Source organism: Marmota flaviventris, chromosome 5 (genome assembly GCF_047511675.1).
Source record: "Marmota flaviventris isolate mMarFla1 chromosome 5, mMarFla1.hap1, whole genome shotgun sequence".
NCBI lineage: Eukaryota > Metazoa > Chordata > Mammalia > Rodentia > Sciuridae > Marmota > Marmota flaviventris.
The window spans coordinates 148,106,197-148,128,347 of record NC_092502.1 but is presented as its reverse complement, the minus strand read 5'-3'; the positions used below and the strand labels follow the sequence as shown (position 1 = coordinate 148,128,347).

General features: G+C 40.0%; 1 protein-coding gene across 2 annotated transcripts in view; it reads left to right on the top strand.

The window, feature by feature from the left end:
* Window positions 1-22,151, top strand: part of Lifr (LIF receptor subunit alpha) — a 71,116-nt gene that overhangs the window by 10,982 nt on the left and 37,983 nt on the right. The window contains exons 2-4 of one of the 2 annotated variants that reach the window (XM_027936297.2): window positions 15,556-15,712; window positions 17,490-17,604; window positions 19,490-19,629. In XM_027936297.2, the coding sequence (XP_027792098.2) occupies window positions 15,574-15,712; window positions 17,490-17,604; window positions 19,490-19,629 (394 nt within the window). In that variant the 5' untranslated portion in view covers window positions 15,556-15,573. Of the gene's footprint in view, window positions 1-15,555; window positions 15,713-17,489; window positions 17,605-19,489; window positions 19,630-22,151 lie in introns of those variants that run through there. The other variant, XM_071612683.1, reaches the window with a different exon arrangement.

The following is a 22,151-nucleotide window of genomic DNA, read 5'->3' as shown; positions in this document are numbered from 1 at the left end:
TCCATATAACTTTTTTTTATTCTTTTAGATTATTTTTATGCATATGTATATCTATCTGTAATATAAATACCTTCAAATATATGAAACCATAAGTTCAGTTACATACATAGTTTGTATAACATGATTTAAAACCATGAAGATGATCATATTGTATGATACATAATTCTTCATTATATTCCATTTATAAATACATCCATTATTCAACTTATTCAACAAGTGTTTCCTGCACACTCTTTGTGTGCCAGGCAGGTTTTCTAATTGCTGGAGGCTACGGTGCCAACTGAGGAAGGGGGTCTTTGCTTACCTGCTAGCTGGGGAGGATGGATGGCACACAAGGAATCACATGCAGAGCTGCCTGCAGACACTAGGAGCGCCCTGAAGGACGCTGTGGCAAAGGGTGAGGACTGTGTGGGACTGTGGGACTCTGGGGAGGCAGGCAGGGGACAGTCCTCCTTCCTGGAGTGATGGGGAGAGGCCTTTCTGAGGAAGTGAGTGTGCACTCGGACTCAATGAGAAGTAGGACTGCCATGGGGAGAGCCAGGGATGGAGGCCCCAGGTGTGAAAATGACAAGTACAGATGCCCTGGGGCCAGGGGGTGACCAGGCCTGGTGTGTGAGGAATGGAGGTGGCTGCAGTGGCTGGAAGGCTGGGAGGGAAGGAGAGAGGCCATGCAGAAAGGAAGGCAGGGCCTGCCTTGTTCAGGGAGAGGGTGGAGAACAGGTTCAGTGTACTGTAAATCAAGAATATGTTTGGGTATAAATAAAGTGAGACTTGCCATGAGAAATTCTGTGTACATCTGAGAGAAGGCTGGCAGAAAGTTGTATGTACGTCTGGGGAGAATTTGGGATAAACTTCAATTTCAGACCTGTAGATTTTATTTAAATTAACATGGTCGTTTGAGAAATTATCAAGAGTACAGGAAGATGTGGGCTAGAATGCATGTGGAGGTATCATTTTCTCAAGCCCAAAGTGATGGACATGCAGGTTATTTCTTTTCATTTATATTGAGGATTGTATTTCATGAACATCTTTGTGTTCTTGTCTGTTATCTCCTGAGAAATATTTCCTAGAAATGGCTTATAAATTGCATGTGAAATTCTTGGCTCTGAACCTAGCACATAGGGAGTTCTTTAAACGTTTGCAGTCTTGGTTATCATCATCATTATTGTTGTTACTATGTCACAGAATTTTGATTAGCAAGACATCATAATGTAATGACTTAAGAATTTAGACCCTGGAGTCTCAATTGCAAGCCTAGGTGCAAATTCTATTTTTGCTTCTACCAGCCATGGACAAGTCACATAATTCCTCTGTTTCCTCATGTGTGATAGTGAACGACAACAGTCCTCTTGAAGAGCAATCAGCCCCCCATGGAGCAGGTGGTGGTGTCACTTTACACAAATGCAGCTTGGGTTTCAGGACATCCACAGTCTCCTGAGCTTTGTTCTTATTACCCTTTTCCAGTTTGTAGTGGAAATAGGGTTTCCCATGGTTTTCATGGCCATTGCCCATTGATCTTTTTTAGTATGTGAATCGCATATTTTTATTTCTATTGAAGGTATCCATCTTGCTTTAGCACCTTTTTTTTTGGGGGGGGGGTTGCTTATTTCTATGTACTAAGTACATTGACACTTTTTTTCAAGGGCAGAGATCTTCATTGTGCTCTGTTTGGTGAGAAAGATGATTATGCATGGCATTTAATAGCAGAAGGATATACATTAGACTACAAGGATACTATAGCAAGTTGTTTCAGGAGGGATGCACTAAGCTTTTTGTTTTTTGTTTTTTTCCAGCAGTACAGATGGAATCCAGGGATGCTCTACCACATAACTTTGTTCCCAGCCCTTTTTATTTTTTATTTTTGGGACAGGGTCTTGCTAAGTTGCTGAGGCTGAGCTTGAATTTGCAGTACTCCTGCCTCAGCCTCCTGAGGGAGCTGAGATTACAGGTCAATCCCATTGTGCAAGGCTGTGACTGAGCTTTGAAGAGCAATATGTTGATATTTATGAAAGGGACAAGGAAGAATGGAATGGGAAGGACGTAAGGGTAGAGGAATGACCTCAAGGTGACAGATCCTGGCTTGTAGGTGAGACTCAAACCCAGGGACAGTTGGGGGAGGTGGGAGGAGATGGGATGAGCATTTAGGCTGGCATGAAACAGTGAAGAACCTTATGACATATTCAAGTTGGGACCTTTTTCTGAAGGCCAAGGAGAGTTGTGGAAGATTTTGGATGTGCGCATTTGACATTTTTGCGGTGGGAACGTTTGGCATCCCAAGTCCAATTGGGAGCATTGCAGTAAGTTCAGGCTGAGGTAAGAGGGCCAGCCAGGCTAGAGTCTGGAAGCTTGTCTTCTGTCCCTAGTAAAGTCCAGGCAGTGGCACAGACAGTGGTTATGACCAAAAGTGCCCTTCATGCTCATTTCACTGTCCTTTCTGTGAAGTTTTTTGATTAAATGTGAATAGTGAGAAAGCATTCAGTGTATTTAAAGCTCTCAAACACAGATTCATTGCCCTTATGTTCAAGTCACTGGAAGTTCAAGTGGTCCTAAGTGTGAGTGGTGGTGTAAATAGGGAGTAGCTTGTCCTCTTGGAGAGATGGGATGAGAATACTTGGAGTAAGATTTATATTAAAGCAAGGCTATATAAAGATCTGGGCCATAGTGAACCAACAGTAATGACTGTATTTCATATACATCTTAATGTTAGATTATCTATTATTTTTTTCAGACTAAAAAATGAATTCTCCAATTTAATACAACTAGAAGACAGGATTTTAGATACTGTTTAATCTGATAAAGTGAGGAGACAAAATGAGTTGTCTCTCTTCTTATTTGGTGACCACGTGACAATTCTGGCCCATTTTGTCAACTTCTTTTGATTATTTCCTACATGTTCCTGCTGTACTGTCTCCTCCAGTCTGTATTTATCCATTTTCTGTTACCATTGTCATCATTTTATTTTGTCCCAGCCCTCTTATTTTGGACCCTATAATTACCTCTGCTAAATTTATTTTATTGAGTTAACTTATTGGATTAATTTGTTAGGGTCTTCATTATTGCATATGGCATATTTGCTGTTTTGCACATTTACTTTTCATCCACAGATTTGATGAATATGATTTCTTTATCTTCATCTAGGACATTAATGAAAATGTTAAGAACAGCAGAGCTGTGTCACATCTATCTCTGTCACTTTTGTCCTGTTGATGTCATAATTCACACCATCTTTGAGTAAGGTTGATCAGAGCAGCCCTTTCATTCTGTTTATACAACCTGAATTTCTTCATCTTGTTTATAAGCATCTTTCAAGCGTTAGAGAAGCTCTCATTTCAGCCAGGACACACGTTGTCTGTTTCTGACCCTTGCTTCCCCAGTTCAGTACCTTGTCAAAGGAGGAGGAAAATGGCTGACCAGGGCTGGCCTGTGGTCCTCTTCTGGGATTGATCCCTCACTCCCTCCCTCTCTTTTCTTTCTTTCTTTCTTTCTTTCTTTCTTTCTTTCTTTCTTTCTTTCCTTCCTTCCTTCCTTCCTTCCTTCCTTCCTTCCTTCCTTCCTTCCTTCCTTCCTTCCTTCCTTCTTTCTTTCTTTTGTTCTCTCTTTCTTTCTTTTTCTTTTCTTTTCTTTCTTTCTCTGAGGATCTAACCCAGTGCCTCACATGTGAGAGGCAGACGCTCTACCACTGAGCTACAGCCCCCCAGGCCTCTGGGCTGTAGAACCTGCTCTCTTCAAAGAATGCCCCTCTCTCAGATAGTTTTGCCAAATATTGATAACTTCAGGTTCTCTTGTTTTTCCTTCTCTGTTCATTCTTATGAGGAAAACTCAGTTGAACCAAAGGTGAGGTATGGTGCTGCCATGTGCTCAGAAGTTGTCGACCTTGGTCTGAAGTTAAGTGTGTTGTTTTCCTGCTGCTCCTGCTACTCCCCCTCTTCCCCCTCCCCCCTTCTTTTTGAGAAGCTTTGATAATCTAAAATAATGGTTAGTCCAAGGAGAGGAATAGCTGGGTCAAATGGTGGTTCCATTCCTAGTTTTCCAAGGAATCTCCATGCTGCTTTCCATATTGGCTGCACCAATTTGCAGTCCCACCAGCAGTGTATGAGTGTGCCTTTTTCCCCACATCCTTACCAACAGTTGTTTGTCTTCATCATAGCTGCCATTCAGACTGGAGTGATATGATATCTTAGAGTAGTTTTGATTTGTATTTCTCTGGTTGCTAGAGATGATGAGCATGTTTTCATATATTTGTTGATTTATTGTATATCCTCTTCCGAGAAGTGTCTATTCAGGCCCTTGGCCCGTTTGTTGATTGGGTTATTTGTTTTTTCGGTGTTTAGCTTTTTGAGTTCTTTATATACCCTAGAGATTAGTGCTCTATCTCATGTGTGAGGGGTAAAAAGATTTGTTCCCAGGATGTAGGCTCTCTGTTCACCTTACAGATTGTTTCTTTTGCTGAGAGAAAAATAGCATACTACAGGGACACAACCACATCAATGTTTATAGCAGCACAATTCACAATAGCTAAACTGTGGAGCCAACCTAGATGTCCCTCAGTGGATGAATGGATAAAAAAAAAAAATGTGGCGTATATACACAATGGAATTTTACTCAACTTTAAAAAAGAACAAAATCATGGCATTTGCAGGTATATGGTTGGCATTGGAGAAAATAATGCTAAGTGAAGTTAGCCAATCCCAAAAAACAAATGCCGAATGTTTTCTCTGATATAAGGAGGTTGACTCATAGTGGATAGAGAGGAAGAGCATGGGAGGATTATATTAATTCTAGATAGGGAAGAGGGGTGGGAGGGAAAGGGACGGGCCAGGGGATTAGCAAGGATGGTGGAATGTGATGGACATCATTATACAAAGTACATGTATGAAGACTGGAATTGGGTGTCAATGTACTTTATATACAGAGATATGAAAAATTGTGGTATATATGTGTATTAATAATTATAATGCAAAAAAGTACATGTATAAAGGCATAAATTAGTATGAACATACTTTATATACAGAGATATGAAAAATTGTGCTGTAAATGTGTAATAAGAATGGTAATGCATTCCACTGCTGTTGTGTATTTAAAAAAAATAAAATCAATAAAAGATTAAAAACATAAAATAATGGTTAGGATTTTGAGGTCTGGGATTAAATAATACCATAAATAAAAAGAAATCATTCTTTTGGAATGGGAAAGTTTTCAGATTTTGACCCCAAATAATGTTAAAATGTTCAAGCATGTTTTGGTCAACATCTGTGCACTGAAGTATAAATTTAAAACAATTTATATTTTAAGCAGCAATCTTGAGTGTTTTGTTAATTCCAGTACATTTTGAGGCAGGTTGTTAACTGGCCACCTTAAGAACTGTATTTGGCCTGCAGATGTGTTTTGTTTGGCTTGCTTAATTTTTTTTTTCTTTTGGAATTGGTTCCCAGCATTTAAAAATAAGGAGATTGCACATATAAAAAAGAAAAACAACAAAACCTTCCTTCCATATGGAGTCTTAATGGGAGGGGAAAAATTTTGGAAACATCCCCCGTGCCTGAAGGTGACAGGGTTCCTACCAAGTGACAGAAACTCTGTCTCCCTATTCAATCTAGATCTGTGTAGTCAGACTTAAAAAGCAGCAGCCTAGATTTTTTTAAGCATACGATAGTTCCATGACTATACCAGACCCTGTTCCTGCATGGTGTAAAATAGACAGGGAACTAGCTACAGGCTGTCTGTCATGTGGCCACTTGCACTTGCACTTGCACTCACTTCATCTGGCTGGCTCTGGAGGATCTTTGAATTTGCACCTGCTGAGTTAAGAGCTTACCCCATTAAAAGCATGCTTAGAGTTGGAAGGAGAACAGTAAGACAGCAGTTATTTTCCATTTTGTTCCCTATACATAGACCGTCTGATCTTTGCCATGATTTGAGTGTTAGAAGTGCTTAGTAAAGCAAGTGGTATGTCCCCCAGTAACATCACCCTTGGACAGGGTTGGGGAGAGCACATTTCTGATCATTCTATAGCTGCCAGTTCCTTGAGGTGACACACAAGGTGTCCTAAAAATAAAACTGCCATCAGTTTTTTTCATGGCAATGGCATGTAAAGTAGGGAAAGCAGACCTTGGGGCATAGTGGTGAAATTAAAGAGCCAGGACCTGAGATGTTAGGTGATTTATCTGACTGAGGTCCTGTACCTGCCGCCTCATCAGAGGTGGACTAGGTCCTGAAGCGCAGTTCAGGGGGCTTTCTGTTCTGCCTTTGATAGTTTGGTGCTATGGTTTAGAGCTGGGATTTGTAGGCAGAAGCAGGGAGATCTGACCCAGCGTGGTCACCTCTTTGTCCTTAGTTCATTATTTTAAAAAGAAAGCGAATAGTGATAACTGACCTCATAATACTGTTATGGAAATTAAATCCAATATCACATTTAAAGAACTTAGAAAAGCACTGGCTAGGGGCACTCGCCCAGCACTGGGTTTGAGCCTCAGTACCACATAAAAATAAATAAAATAAAGGTAGAAATAAAAGAATAACACTGGCTGAGTGCTGGACCCAACCAGATGCGTTGATCATCACCCTGAGAGCCAAGAGGCAGAGATGCCCCCAGGAAGGAGGAGGGATATAGCGGAAGTTTGATTTTTGGACAACTGTCTGAGCTATTGATCCAGCAACCTCCTGCTTTTTGGCCTGGAGCTTGATAAAAGATAAGGGTCAGAGATACAGATACTGTGTGAAGCCAAGCAGCTCCCTGTGGAAGGTAGATATGTGCAGCTCTAGCAGGAGGTGTGGGATGAATCAAGCACTAATTGGAGGTACTTATGCCAGAAATGATTTGGGACTCAAGACAGAGGAGTGGGAATGGGAATAGAACAGGGGAGAATCAAAGCATGTTTAGAAAGTGCAGTTGGCTAGTAGGTGGGAACGGTGAGAAAAGAGGCATCAAGGATGACCCAGGCCTTTGTGACCCAAAGACAGCAGTGCCATGAGCCAAGTCTAGGGGCACAGGAGAGCAGCTTTGGAGGGGAAAGTGAGTTTACTGTTGTATTGGAGTTTTTAAGAATTGGAAATATCCAAGTAGAAACATATCATCAGAATATTTTGTCCTTCCTGAAGGGAACCTGCCTTGAATGGATTTGTGTAGATAGTAAGAACTTGTCCAGTAAGTGGTTAGTCGATAACTGGGGAGAAGCAATTCAGGAGCACAGATTTGGAAATCATTGAAGTCTGAATGGTGGTTAAAGCCACGAGAGTAGGTAAAATTGTTCAGTGAGAGAATGAAGGGTGAAAAGAGCAGTGGGCTGGGGAGTCCCACTGAGCAGCTGGGAGGAAATGATAGCCTCATGGCTTCTGGAGTCAGGGAGGAAAGGGGTATATTGTTTAATATATTTGGTTGAGATAAACCCTAACCATTTGGGAGAGGAGGGGAGAGCTGAGTTCCCAACTCATACCATTTGCCGAAATTCATTTTATGTGGATTAAAGCTTAAAATGTTAAAAGCCTTAAATGTAACATGGGTGACAGTTAAGTTTAAGTCCTTTGGTCAGAAACTACTGAGGACAAAATCGAGAAATCTGATTTAATGAAAAGTGGACAGAAGCCTTTTAGGAAAGTAGGAATGCAACTGGAAAATGGATTTATCAAATAAATAGTTAATATGCATATTATGATATTTCTTCCTTATCAAAAAGTAATGAAGAGTTAACATCCAATTAGAAAAATAGGCAAAAGAGAGAATACACAGTTTACAAATAAGGAATAGCAAGTTACAAATAAGCATGTGAAGTAAATAAAATGTAGTTCATAATAGCTAGTAGGGATTTTTTAGAAAAAGACAGTCCTTGGTGTTAGTGAGAGGGTAGAGAAACAAATACACGTTAAGCATCCCTAATAAAAACTCCAGAATGCTTAAAAACTTGAAACTTCTGGGGTGTTAACATCATGCCACAAGTGGAAAACTCCACACCTGACCTCTTGCAGTGATTTGCAGGTGCATAGAATTATCTTCATGCTGTGTGTGTAAGGTGAATATGAAAACATAAGTGAATTTCACGTTTAGACCTAGGTTTCATCCCCAAGATATTTTATTATGTACATACAAATGTTTCAGAATGCAAAAAAATCCAAAATCTGAAACATGCATTTTTAGATAAGGAACATTCAGCTTGTCCTGAAAAATGGAGATGCTTCTGATTATTTTTGAAGGTAACCTTTTATCATGCTTTCTTTCTTTCTTTTGAGACACAGATTTATTTAGGAAAGAAGATACATATTCAGGGGAGAATGTGGACCATCTCCAGAGGGCTGTCTCTCCCTCTGGAGATGGTTCACATTCTCCCCTGAATATGTATCTGCTTTCTTGCATATTAAAGATCTCTTGGAGGAATGTTCTTCAAGTTGTTTAACAATAAAGTATTTCATCCTTGTAGTATAAGAAACAGTTTCATTTGTTGGATAGACATGTATTAATATTTGTGAGGCCATTACCTGTTAGCCAATGCTTACAGCCTGGTTGAGGTGAAAGATGAGTAAACAGATACTGCTTTTAAGAGTCATAGAGTATCCAGCAAGTCCTGAAGGTTATGAAAAAACTGGAAGTGTGGGAGTCACTGCAGGGGACAGTCTGTGGGGACCATCTTTGCGGGGAGGCACTGAAACCTAAAGGAGTGTGGAGTGTTTAGAGATGTGCTGTGGTATGGAGGAGTTAGACTAAGGGGGCCATTTGAAGGTCTTTATGTACAACATGTGTTTTGATCAGTTTTTTCACTGCTGTTATCAAAAGACCTGACGAGAACTATTTTATTGGCTGAAAAGTTTATTTGCCACTCAAGGTTTTCAGGGGGCTTAGTCTACAAATGGCTGACTGTTACTCTGGGCCTGAGGTAAGGCAAAACATCATAGCAAAAGGGTCTAGAGCAGGAAGGCAGCGCAGGACATGGTAATCAGAAGAAAGCAGAGAAATAGATGAGCTCCCTCTGCTTACCAGGTATGAAATATATACCCCAAAGGCATGCAGCCCCCCCCCAAAGACCCACCCCCTATCTGTCTATAATTATCACCCAGTTAATCCATTCAAATGGATCAATGCATTGACAAGGTTAAGGCTCATAACTCACTCATTTAACCTCTTAACTTTCTTGCTTTGTCTCATACATGAGCTTTTGAGGGATATCACAGATCCAGACCATAATAACATGGAACTGGAGCTTCAGGTCAAAGCCTTGGGAAGCCTTCAAGGAATTTTGAGCACAGTGATGATGCATTCAGTATGTTTTGACATTCTGAGGTCCATGCTGGACAGGCTCTTTAATTAACATAGAAGTCCTTATTGCAGTGAAGATTAGCAAAGCTGACATGTAAAACAAAAATTCTGGAAGACAGTGTATGGAAAAAAGTTCCTAGGAAATGCAGAGATAGTGAGAAAAAAATTAATAAACACATTCAACTTGAATCATAGACCAAAAAGTTATTTTGAGGAATGGATATCCTGTAGTATCCATAGTGATAGATACATTTTCATGACATGGCAAGAGTTAAATTTCCATATTACTCTCCTGCTTGCAGAGTGCAGATTACAGTCTGATACAGTGGAGTGAATCCCTCAGCAGCTGAGCTGTCCTCCACCTCAGGCTCCCAAACATTCTCAGTGCATGTGCCACAGCGGTTCACAAACAAGGTTTTTAATTAATTAATCAATATATTGATTTATTTATTTGTTTTTGATACTGGGGAATGAACCCAGAGATGCTTAACCACTGAGCCACATCCCTCAGCCTTTTAAATATTTTATTTAGAGACAGGGTCTCACTAAGTTGCTGACTTTGAACTTGCGATCCTCCTGCCTCAACCTCCTGAGTCCTTGGGATTACAGGCTGTGCTACCTCATTAATAGTTTTCAGTGCCCCCAGTCCAAAGAATTATTAACACCTCATTTTATGAAGCAGTTAGGTCTAAACAACTTAATATGTTTTTATGACCTAGTACTTTAGTAGTAATTTGAAAAGTAATGCAAATCAACTTAAATGGAAAAATAATATTTTTATTTTATTCTTTAAAAGCTTCAATTACTGGCAATGTGTGAACCTACTGAGTTCTGCATAGTTTCTTAAACTTTGGAAACAAATTGGACACCACCACCTCTTTTTCATTTCTATTTTGATTTTTAGGTGGTCCTTGTATTTTTTCCTGAGCAATCAATAACTTCTCTCCATTTTACCAAAGGTATATCATCTTTGTAAAGAATATAACATGACCAAATGTTGAAACTGAATCTACCTTAAGCTAAAGGTTCTCACAGTATTGGACGCATGCTGCTTTGTTGCCTTCCAGAATTTAAAAATATCTTGTGATAGCCCTGTTAGTTTGCTTTGGCACCTGCAGGTGCCTCAATGCACAGTTTAGGAATCACAGATCTAACTTGTGTTCTGAGTATTGGCAACACCCGGATTACCGTGCAGCCTAACCATGAAAGTATACCATGTGCGTGTATGATCATTTTGCCAATGAGCCAAAGATGGTGCACACCCTGTGAAAGAGATGTGATTGTGGAAACAGAAGGGGCATCCCTCCTTCTGGGGATTCTCAGAGGTGATGATGAGCTCTTCATACCTCCTGGCTGGACAAGGGTATAGAAGGGGTGCAGAAAGAATTAGGCAGAGGGAAAACAGGAGCCAGTTGGGGAGTCATGGAGGGTCCAGCAGCTTGGAAGACTGTTCATTCTACTGTGACCTGGAGTGAGATCCTGACTGGGTGCAGAGCCTCTTTCCCAGGTTCAAACTCTAGTTTCGTGGCTACATTCTCATTCTCTCTCCTCTCTGTGTGTCTCCTTTCTTTCCTCTCTGTTCTCTACCTCAGTTGGGTGAATCAAGTCCTCCAGAAACTTCCAGAGAAAAGGTACATGAAAGGTGTATCTTTGAAATCTGGCATGTCTTTGTAATGTGTTTTTTCTTCTCAGTTAATAGAACTCAAGTATAGTATTCAAGCGTGAAAATAGTTTTCACTTGTATTACGAATGTGTTCCTTTTTGCTTTCAGTGCTAAGAAGCCTGACAAGCCCCCCACCCCCACCCCCGGCCCCGAGAATATTTACAGAACACACACCCAGTGTTCCAGGCACATCACAGTTGGCTCTGGAGATAGCTTTGTCACTCTCCCTGTTTTAGAGCGGAGGGTTTGTCCATGCTCACATGGCAAATCCAGAGTCCTGCTTCAGTGAACTATTCTGATACTGTTCTTATTGGGAGCCCTTTTGTATGATTCTCCCTCCCCGAAAATGTTTAAGATTTTCTTTTATACAGTTATTTTGACGCTCAGTAATGTACCTTGGTTTCACCTTTTCAGGTTTGTTGTGCTGTGTAGGTAGTAGACTCTTTGAGGATTAGATTTTTACAGTTGACTATATATATTGATAATTTGTATACCTCTTTGATTTCATAACGTCTCTTCATTAATCTTGAAACACCACTTCCTTCAAGCTTCCCTGTTTCTAAACAACCAGTAAAGTCTCTTTACAAAGCCTGATCTCAGTCCAGTGTTCCCAGGTGAACATCCCGACCATCAGAGTTCCTGAACACAGCTGTTCTGTTCCTGCAGAGCCACCTTCAAGGGGTAGGTACCCCTAGGAGTTTAGGATCTTGTGGAGAGAAATGGGCTTAGGAGAATGTTGTGGGTCAGAGTTTTTAAAACAAATTTTCCTCACAGGAAACAAAAGCAAGGGGTGCTGAGAAGAATGAGAACAGTGTGGGTACTGTCTACCTCTAGTCATTCCCTAGCCCAGGTAGCTCTCAGCATCTCCTGCTTGGCTTTGTTTTGCCTTAGTGCGGGACAGAGGCTCTTTCTGGTGCTCCAGCTCTGTGTTCAGTGTCTTTTGTGCATTAGTGACAAGCACGTAATCTCACTGTGCTGTGAAAAGGATGAGGTGTGGAGATGGAAGACCTCTGGCTGAGCAGGTGCTTCCCCAGGCCCCTCACCCTAATCTCCTCCAGGGCAGGTGTGTGCCAGCAGGATGTGGGAACACAATCCGGCAGACTTCCTTCTCCCTCCACTGAACTGTCTGTGCCCCACCCCCACGAGAGAGAGAGAGAGAGAGAGAGAGAGAGAGGGAGAGAGAAACGGAAATACAGAAATAGACTAAACAAAATATACTGGGGCTATAATTTCTGGCTTTAGTTTTACTTGTCTCAGTTTTCCTCAGGAGAAATGTCCAAAAATCCAGGTGTACTGAAACGCGAGTGCTCGGAGCTAAGGGAAAAGCATGTTTGGGTATATGATGCACCCACCACCCTCATGGGAGGGACACGCAGCTGAGGGGTCACGCATTGACAGGATGGGAGCTCTTCCCCCTGGGGCCAGCCTTGGGTTCTGCTGGGCTGTCGTGATGCCCAAGGTGGAGGTCGGCTTGCATGTGAAGAAACAAAAACCCCCATGTCGCAATTGTATAAGTGGATTCTGCGTGATCACTTTCTTAAACAGAAGAGTTTACTGGCAATTTTTTTAATCCTTTGAAATAATCACATTCATAGGAAGCAATCTAGTGGCCCTCAGGCAGGCACAGTCTGAAGGTGTATTTTGTTGGCCTTTAGAAATGAATTGGCTGCTACATTTTAAGAATTTCAGCATTTTCTGGAAAGTCTCCGATCTTCTTGCAGTAAAAAATAAGAAGATTTGGCAGAATAAGGCCTGTGGTTACTGCCTTAGACTCAGGTAGGCTGAGGTCTGTCCTGCCTGTTTTGACCCTAGGTATTTGCATTGACATCTGTTGCGCTGTCAAAGGGAAGCTATCCTAATTTTGAAAGTTAGGATTCTGTACAGATTTGTTCTCTAAGGAATAAAGCATTAGTGGGAGTAAAAGTAAATTCTGATTGTGTTTCTATCAGAAGTAAGCTGTTTCCCAAGCCTTTTTTTTTTTTTTTAAGATATTGGTGTACACAGTGTCTTTATTTTATTTCTATGTGGTGCTGAGGATCGAACCCAGTGCCTAATGCATGCCAGGCGAGCACTCTACCACTGAGCCACAACCCCAGCCCAAGCATAATTTTTCTTTTTCTTTTTTTTCTCCCTGAAAGTACATTGGAAGATTTTGTTCATATATTGTTCTGACCCTCAAATAAGTCCATTTGCAAGTTTACCTTGGTAGGTAAGCCAGATCTATCATAAGCATAATACTATTTTCCCCCAATTACTTGCTCAAAATTTTGTAAGTCAATGTTCTCATAAAAGAAGTCTTCTTTATTACCCTGCCTATTCTAAGTTGAGCAGATTTTGGTGACACTGCCATTGGTACCTCTATTGCTAAGCACCCCATCCTAATGCTGCTCCCAGACTTCCTGGGAGGCTCCTTGTGGGTGGTCACTGCTGGCTAGCCAGTCGCCATTTGCAAGCTTGTAGCCTACCAGTGGGAGTGTGGAATATTACATCTTAACTTTGGGAAGTCTCCTATGTGGATCCTGAGTAGAGCTTCCTCTGTGCTGCAGTGCCTCAGGCTCAGGCCCGGAGGGATTAAGTGATTTACCCCCAGTCATTCTGCTAATTAGTAATGGAGCCAAGATTAGAGTCTAAGCCTGGCAGCACCTGGTCCTGAGTGCTTCCTCACTGCCTCTCTCTGCCCCCTCATGCCACTTCTTCCTGGCATTGCAATAGGGCAGGCATCTCTTTCCAGAATAACTGTGAATTTGTAGTAAGGTTTTGTTTCATTTCAAGATAATGTTTAACCTGTCAGTGAGCATAGTTCATGATTACTTTAGTCAGGGTTTGAGTTTTAGGGGTTGTTTGTGCTCCTTTAGTAAGTTATTCCTGTACAGCTGTGTAGTTATATAACTTCAGCAAATTGGTGTTTTAGACATTCCATGAATATATTTTCATTCTAATAAGTAAGCTTGGTGGCACTGGACTTGACTAGGAAGTTTTTCATTCACAGAAAATAACTAGACATTTTCAAAATGTGTGCTTGTATGTCATAATTACTTAAACTGTTTGGGATTCATTTCCTGGCTTTTTGACAGTACTTAACGATAGGCACAAGGGGAGCATTCATTTACTTTCACTAAGGAGTATGTTTTTGAAGTTCTCTCATGGGGTTCCACTTATTTAGATGTTAGATCTGATTTCCTTTATCAAGTCTTTGTTTCTCATTTCCCTTCTCAGTAATATTCTCAAAATTTTTATTTATGTTCACCATTTTTTCTTGACAATTTGTTCAGTAAAACATTTGTTTGATGTTTTTCATCTTGTATTTAAACTTTTTTGAATAAAAGCCAATGTATTTGAGAGTAATTTTTTATGTCTGACTGTTCCTTTTTCATCACATGCTCTTCTTGTTTTTATGGCTATGCCATGTTTGCTCTGAGTGTACTGTTTAGAGGTTTTGTTCTCCTTTTTTTTCTTTTTCCCCCAGTACTGGAGATTGAACCCAGGGCTTCATAAGTGTTTCATCACTGAACTACATCCTGAATAGTTATTTATTTAATTTCAAGGTACTATCATGATAAATTGCTCAGGCTGCCCTCAAATTTGCAGTCCTCCTGTTTCAACCTCATGATTAATGGGTTACGGGAGCATGCTGCTACACCCAGCTTGATTTTCTTTGTTCTTCTAAGTTTTCCTATTTTCTGCATTATCTCTCTTTCTTCTGGGAGTAATTTTTATTTTCCTTTTGGTTATTCTGTTTTTCCTGAGTTTCTTTTTAGTATTTTAGATTTTGCATCTATGTTTTGTCATCTTTGGTTTTCTGTGTTATGAGATTAAGCAATATTAGGTCAGACAGAAGTTTTCAGTACATTGGGAGTACTTGTGAGCAGACAGGTTTCACTCTAGAAAGGCGTGGGAACAGCTTTCCTCTGGGGAATTCCTGGATGTTCCATATGGAAAGCACCTAGTCTGTGTTCGCTGTCCTTGGGTGGGGGGGGGGGGGATTAAGTTTTTCGATTTCTGTAAATGGATCTTTGAATCTTTATGTTCCAACCTCATATCTCACTGCCCTGATCTTTATGCACCCAGGGTGGATTTAAATGGCACTGTCCAGCTGACCGTTGTTGTTTTGCCACCAAATCTATTAACCATCCTTGCTTTTTATCTTTTCTCTATGCCTCACACAATATGCAAAGTAACATACAACTCTGACCTTGTAAATGGCATGATTCCAAGTGTTCTACACATATTTAATTACTCAGTCCTCATAACAAACTTAGAAAATAGTTGTCATTCCCATTTTGCAAGTGAGGAAACTGAGGCATAGAGGTTAGCATCACACAATCAGTGAATCTGTGTATCATTTGAAATTGTCAAAAATTCAATTTTAAGAACTGCTTTTCTCTATTTTAATACTATTGGAGTTGAGAGTTGATATACATGTGCTGAGTTATAATCTTGAACAGGATGCGCATCATGTGGAAGTTGACCCTATGGTGTGTGCCTGAAGCAACAGCTGTATATCCAGTTGATGTTTCCTGGGGCCAGGGCAGCCTGAGTCTGCTCTGCTGTCAAAGTGCAGTCAGTGCCATTTGCAGTGCTTGTGTGTACTATGTGAGGTGTTTCGGAACAACCTGAACAACCTTTTGAAATTCCTCTCCTAATCCAGGGCTAGATTGCATGGACCATGGATATTTACTTGAGTTGGAGACATCTGTCCCAGGTGGTGGACAATAGAAGAATGAGGATGACTTCAAGTTTCCAGTGGCTCTTATCCACATTTATTCTTTTATATCTAATGAATGAAGTAAATAGCCAGAAAAAGGGTAAGTAAACTAGACTTTTAGAGAATGAACAAACTGCATTTTAATTTAAATTTTGGCCATGAAGCAGTCTTGTTTCTTTGTTGATCCCTTAGATTTTTAGTGGCTAAAATCCATTTTTTTTTTTTTTTGGTAATTTTTTTGATGTACTTTTAGTTTATTTTTAAAAAGGCCCTGAAAGATAAATCAGAATATTCTTTTTTCATTTAAAAAATGACAATATAATTTAGATGCAATAATATTCATTCTTTTAGGACACAGTTCTTTGAGTTTTGACAGTGTGTGCAGTGATTACCTACTAGCTCCATCAAGGCAGGCACAGGCCCAGCACCCAGGAACATCCCGGGTGCCTCTGCTGTCAGCCCCTCCTGGTCCCACCCTGCCAACTCTGCTCTGTCTTCTCTCCCTAATTTTACTTTTTAAAGAATGTTATAAAATGAAATGTAAGTACATTTCATATGTTATTGGTATCCTGTTGAAGTATATTAAAAGTGTTGATGTAGCTGGGCTTGGTGGCACATGCTTATAATCCCAGTAACTTAAGGGGTTGAGGCAGGAGGATCACATGTTCAAGGCCAGCCTCAGCACCTTGGGCCTAAGCAACTTAGTGAGACCCTTCTCAAAAAAAAAAAAAAAAAAAAAAAAAAAAAAAAAAAAGAATGTTTATATAGGTATTACCCAGCATGTTTCTATGAAGAACATTATTATCCTGCTGCCTCATAGCTTCATTTTTATATTATTCCCATAATTAAGCAGAGATCTTTTTCCCTAAGGTCATTGATAAAATAACTGTATTATGATGATTACTGTTTATTTCTAAAGTGAGCACTTCTAATATGTTTTTTGTTTTATATAGCTTTATAATTTATTTTATAGTGACTGTCATGCCAAGTACATATAAAAACAAGAAAAAAAATTATGAGAGAACTCTGTAGTCAGGGGTGGAATACCATTTTTTACTGTATAGTCCTCCCACACATACCCTTCCCCCTTCTTCCCTTTTCCTCTCTCTCTCTCTGTCATACCTTCTTCCTTTCTTTTCATTTTTCTATGGGGTGATCTTTATCATCGTTTAATGTTCACGTATTCCATGATGTAATGTTATTGTATAGATATGAGTAGGTGCTTTTAGGATTATAATCTTGAGTTGTTATTTTTCAGTTGTTTAATTAAACCTGTACATAAAAGGATTTTTCAGAGGCTCATATGATTTCATTACTGTTTAAAATTAACATTCTTTGCCACCATCTGAAGATTGGTTGTGGGGTTCCTGGAGAGGATGGCCATCTGGTACCAGTGAAGTAGCCGGGTCCAGATGTTTAGGTGCTGCATCTGTGGACTTGGGAGCCACGTCGTTTTTACCAAGATTTTATTTTATTTTTTTCAGTGTGGTTTTTGGACATTCAAGGAGTACTAGAATGCCCCCAGTCCATCTCTTGGTCCCAGCATCGAATCTACACTGTATTCAGTTGCTTCCTCAATTTCTCATAATTTCCTGGAAGTAGAATTTTTGATATTGATCTAACCCCCAAATTGTCTAGAAGTTGGTCCACTTGTATTATCTTTTAGTGTTCCCATTTTTTTTTCACCAAAGCTTCAAAAGAAACCTGAAACCTGTGCCCACCCACGTCTGCACAGTTGTCCCTTACAGAGAACATGTGCCTTCTGCAAACCCATTTGCTTGAGTTTAAAATTGACAGTAACTCAATGTAGCTGAGTTACTAAGCATGTTCTGTGTTGTGTGTACCCATGTGCATGTGTCGTTTTTCTCCTTCTCCAGGGGCACTTCGTGATTTGAAGTGTGTAACTAACAATTTGCAAGAGTGGGACTGTTCTTGGAAAGCACCCCTTGGAGCCGGCCATGGTACTGTTTATGAAGTTTGCATTGAAGACAGGTAATGGAAATACTTAGATTAATTTATAAGTACAACTTACCAGTTCTTCATCTTTCATTTTAGAACATACAAGTTTCATTCTGGGTATTTTTAAATGATATTTAAATGAAGTTTCTTAAAAATTTTGAATCTGATGTTGATAAAGATAGAAACAAACCCTTCTAGCCAAAAGTTGGATTCTTTTCTTAAATCAATAGCAATTATGGAGCATATCTGCCGTGTGATGATCTGCTATGGGAAGTCTTACTAGTCTACCCCAAACCAGTGTCTAGCTATACAGGTTTAAGTTTGTGCCTAATAGAAAATGTCAGTCATAGTGGCTCAATACACTAGCAGTTACTCTTGTGAAAAATGCGTACAGTGTAGAACTGGCATAGTTGTTTGTGGCCATTGAAACTCAATCCCTCTTTGCTGTGCCACTTTGCTGTCTGGTTTATGGAACTCACGGTTCAAGGTGATGCTTTAGGAGCAACCTGTGTCTTATTCCAAGAAGCATGCAAGAATAAGGAGCACATAATTCTTGAAGAGACTTACAACAAGTCCCACAGAGTACCTCTGCCTACATCTCATTGGCCAGAACCCAGTCAGATGGCTGAGTTCTCCAGGAGGCTAGGAAGTAGCTCTCCTAGCTGAATGGCAGCATCCCAATAAACACTGGGTATGGGTTACTGAGGAAAAGGGAGAGGTGGACCATGGGAAGTGGAGGCAGGCTCTGTTATACCATATTACCCTCTTAAGTAATGTTAGAGTAGATGGGCTCTTGTGCTTGGAATGAGGCCCGTGGGGTACCCACATAATCCCAGCAGGATTCTGAGTTGTTAACAGTGCCAATGGAGTTCCAACAAGCCTTCTCTAGTCTCACTTTGCTAATGAGTAGTTCTCCTATAAATGGATGTAAATGTGTATTTAAATACAATCAAGGTTTTCCCCATTTTGTGTGTATTTGTTGAGCATTCTGCTAAGCTTTGGAGTAATTCACCAATCAAAATGAGCTAAATTATGTTGCAGATACAACTTGCAATTCTTAATTCCTCAGGAAAATACAGAGTTATTATTTTCTGCTGTGTTTTATTTCTACTGGGTATGGGCTGGGATGTCTACCCTGAGATTCTTTCTAAGAACCCCAGGTTGGTGATGGGGGAACAGAGGGGACAAGGCCTAACTTTTAAAGCTTTCTTCTAGAAATGACAGATGTGAATTTCACCAGGCTTCTCTGGCCAAATAAAGCCACATGGCCTTACTGCAGAGTCAGAGATGACAGTCCTGTGAGTCCAGGAAAGGGAAATCCTGAATAGTTCAGTAAATAGCATGCTGAGAGGTTCAGTTCTGGCTCCCTGTGAGCTCACAGTAAACAGATAGTGACTGCTGTGTGGGTTCTGTGCCAACGGAAGTTACCTGAGGATGTGAAGGTCATGGAAGGGGGACCCCCAAGGAATATCGGGGGCACTGAAAGCATTTTGAAGGCAGCACCAATGAGGAAGTCTTGTTCAAAGCAACCCAGAAGCCAGGCCTGAGGAGTGGGCAGGTGAGGTGGGCAGTTTTACTTCATTCGTTGACCTCTGTTGCGCTCAGTCTTCGAAGGTGGTACCGGCTGGTCTGGTCTCAAGGGCTGGGTGCTTAAGAGGGTAGAGCATGCAGTAGGTGAGGCCCCAGGAGGCAGGTCAGGGTGAGATTTGAAGAAGTCATCTGTGCTTATTCACTGCACTTTCTGGTGCAGCCTGGTTATTTTTCCTGATAAAATTGCTATTAATCCCTCATTTTTCAGTATTAAAATGTGGCACAATCAAGTATATTTGAACACCAAAGAACATAAGGTATTTTTCACTGTTTTTTTGAAAATGGAACTACTAATTAAATCTAATTAAAAATGTTTCTTTTATTGCAGGCCCCGTTCTTGTTATCGATTAGAGAAAACAAACATTAGAATCTCAGCTCTTTCACCTGGTGATCATGAAATAAAAATAAATTCTCTACATGATCTGCAGAGTTCTATGAGCAAATTCATATTAAATGAAAAAAATGTTTGTAAGTATTTGAAAAGAAGATTGATTTTAAAGTAGAATGGGACCTTTGTTGGTACTGTGGTGCTTTGTCATTGACAAACACTTTTTGGTTCTGCAAATTTCATTTCTTAGGCTAATACTTTGACTTGTGCAGCAACCTTGCTGAGAATTATAGAGCACAGCTAGGATCAGGAAGGAAGCATACTTACCTTCTAGTCCAACAGAGTAGACCCCAGAACTGAAGGTCCTTCCCTCAGTGCAGTACCTTTTCCTTGGCTTCCTTTGCTCTTGATTCCTATACATCCCCTGACATGTCTCAAATGCACCTTGCTCTAGACTCATCTTAGACCATCCCACTGGAGACTCCATTCCTTTCTTCGCATATCCTTGGGCAGGCTGTGCTTCTTTGTGGTGTTTTTTCTCAGTTCAGTTAATATTCCATTGTGTAATTAGGTATTTATCATGTGTCTCCTCTACAAGGAAATAGGGTCCATGAGGATAGGGACTTTGTCTTCTATACCAAGACTGCTGTCTGGAAGCAGGCATTTGTTACAAGCTTATTGATTCAGTGTCTCGGACATATGCTACCAGCAGATTGGTACTAGGATCAGGAATGCTGGATTAAAGACATCCCCGTTTGCAAAATAAATTCAGGCTGAGAGAGATGGACAGTTTGCTGTGCAACAGACTTTAAAATCCTGAGTATTCTTGTCTCTTAATGGGGGCAAGTGGGTTTGGCAGGTCCTGACAGCTGTGGTGGAACAGCAGCATCATGAGCAGCATCATGATATTCCAAGGAGTCTTTTAATGGTACTGTGATGAGTCTTGTAAGGTTGACTGACGTTGAAGTGAGAAAGAAAACAGTTTGGTGATTCGTCTAGTATTGTGGAATGGATGTATGTATGGAATGATCTATGTCAGAGAGAGCATAGGTTTTGAAAGAATAAGAACAAATATGCTGTCCAAGTACTTAGAGTCTTTCCTGTTTTCTGGTTGAAGTGTTGTCCACATAAAGTGCCACTTAAGCCATCCCTTAAGGTAAGAGAGATGAATCATGTATTATTTTCTTTCAACAGTTGGGAATATTTTCGGTAGGTCAGCCATGACCTCAATACCCAGAGAAACACTTTTAACACTTAAATACATTTTCTGTGCGTGTACATGTAACAGGTTTGTATTGATTTATAGTCTGCTTAACATAGACATTTAATAGAGTTCCGAGTTATTTCTGTAAACCCATGTTGTTGTTAATGCCTGCATAGTGTTCCATCAGATGGACGTGGCATAATTACTTAAAGAGCTCTGTTATCAACATTGATTTTTGTTTCCGGTTTATTAGTGTTATTACTAATGTTTTTTAAAAATATTATTTTTAGTGATGAACACAACATCTTTGTTTATTTTTATGTGGTGCTGAGGATTGAACCCAGTGCCTCACGCATATTAGGCGAGTGCTCTACCATGAGTTTCAGTGAACATCTTTTGTGTGTGTATGTTTGTGAATTTGTCTGATTTACTAGGATCAGGAATGCTGGATTAAAGATAGCCCCTTTTGTAAGACTCTTGATAGTCTTTGTCAGATTGTTCCAAAAACATTATACTTCTTTGCATTCCCACAAACTTAGAAGTATGCCTGTTTCCCCACATCCTTAGCAGGGCTGGGTAATATTCACCTCATTTATTTTTGCCAATCTAATCTAGTGACCCCAAATTATATCACTGTTGTTTCTTTGATTCTGTGATTAACTAAAAAAGAATTTGTCGGTTATATTGTTTTCTGAACTGTCAGTTACAACTTTTCCGTAGCATTTGTCACCATTTTCCTCACTAGTTCACAGAGCTCTCCCTGTATTATTTGTTAATTGCCGTATTTGCTGCAGATTTTTTTCTGATTTAAAAATTTTAAAAATATGATGTTTTTCATACCATAAGTTTTCCTTTTTAATATGGTAGGATTGTTTGCTATTTGGGGGTTTTGGGTTTTGCTGACATGTTTGATTTAAATCTTTCATCCATCTGAAATTATTTTGTAGTCAAGTATGAGGAACCTGTCTACTCTAGATTTTTTAAAAATCCCTAGGATTTAAAAAATTTAAATAATCCAGATTGTGGTTATTTCAGAAGTAACCAAAGTCCTCATCTTGGAAGCCTCTTGATGGTGGTAGTGGTAATTAGAAAAGGTTAAAAAAGTAAATCAAGACAGGTTATAGGTGACACAGTCGATCGGTAGTTCATTGTTTCTTACATATCATGTAATTTATTAGTGGCACTTTAATAAATAATAATAATTTAATAAATAATAATAATAATGGGCCCAATGATAGTTAGAATAATGGTATTGGGATAAGAAAATTTAAAAGCAAATTAGACAAACATAAGCTGGAGAAGTAGATGCGTGTCTTGGTCTGTTTGGCCTGATGTAACAAAATACCTTAGACCAGATAATGTGTGAACGTCAGAAATTTCTTTATAGATCCGGCTTCTGGGATGCTCAAGATCAAGGTATTTGTAGATTTGGTGTCTGGTGAGGACATGTTCCTTATA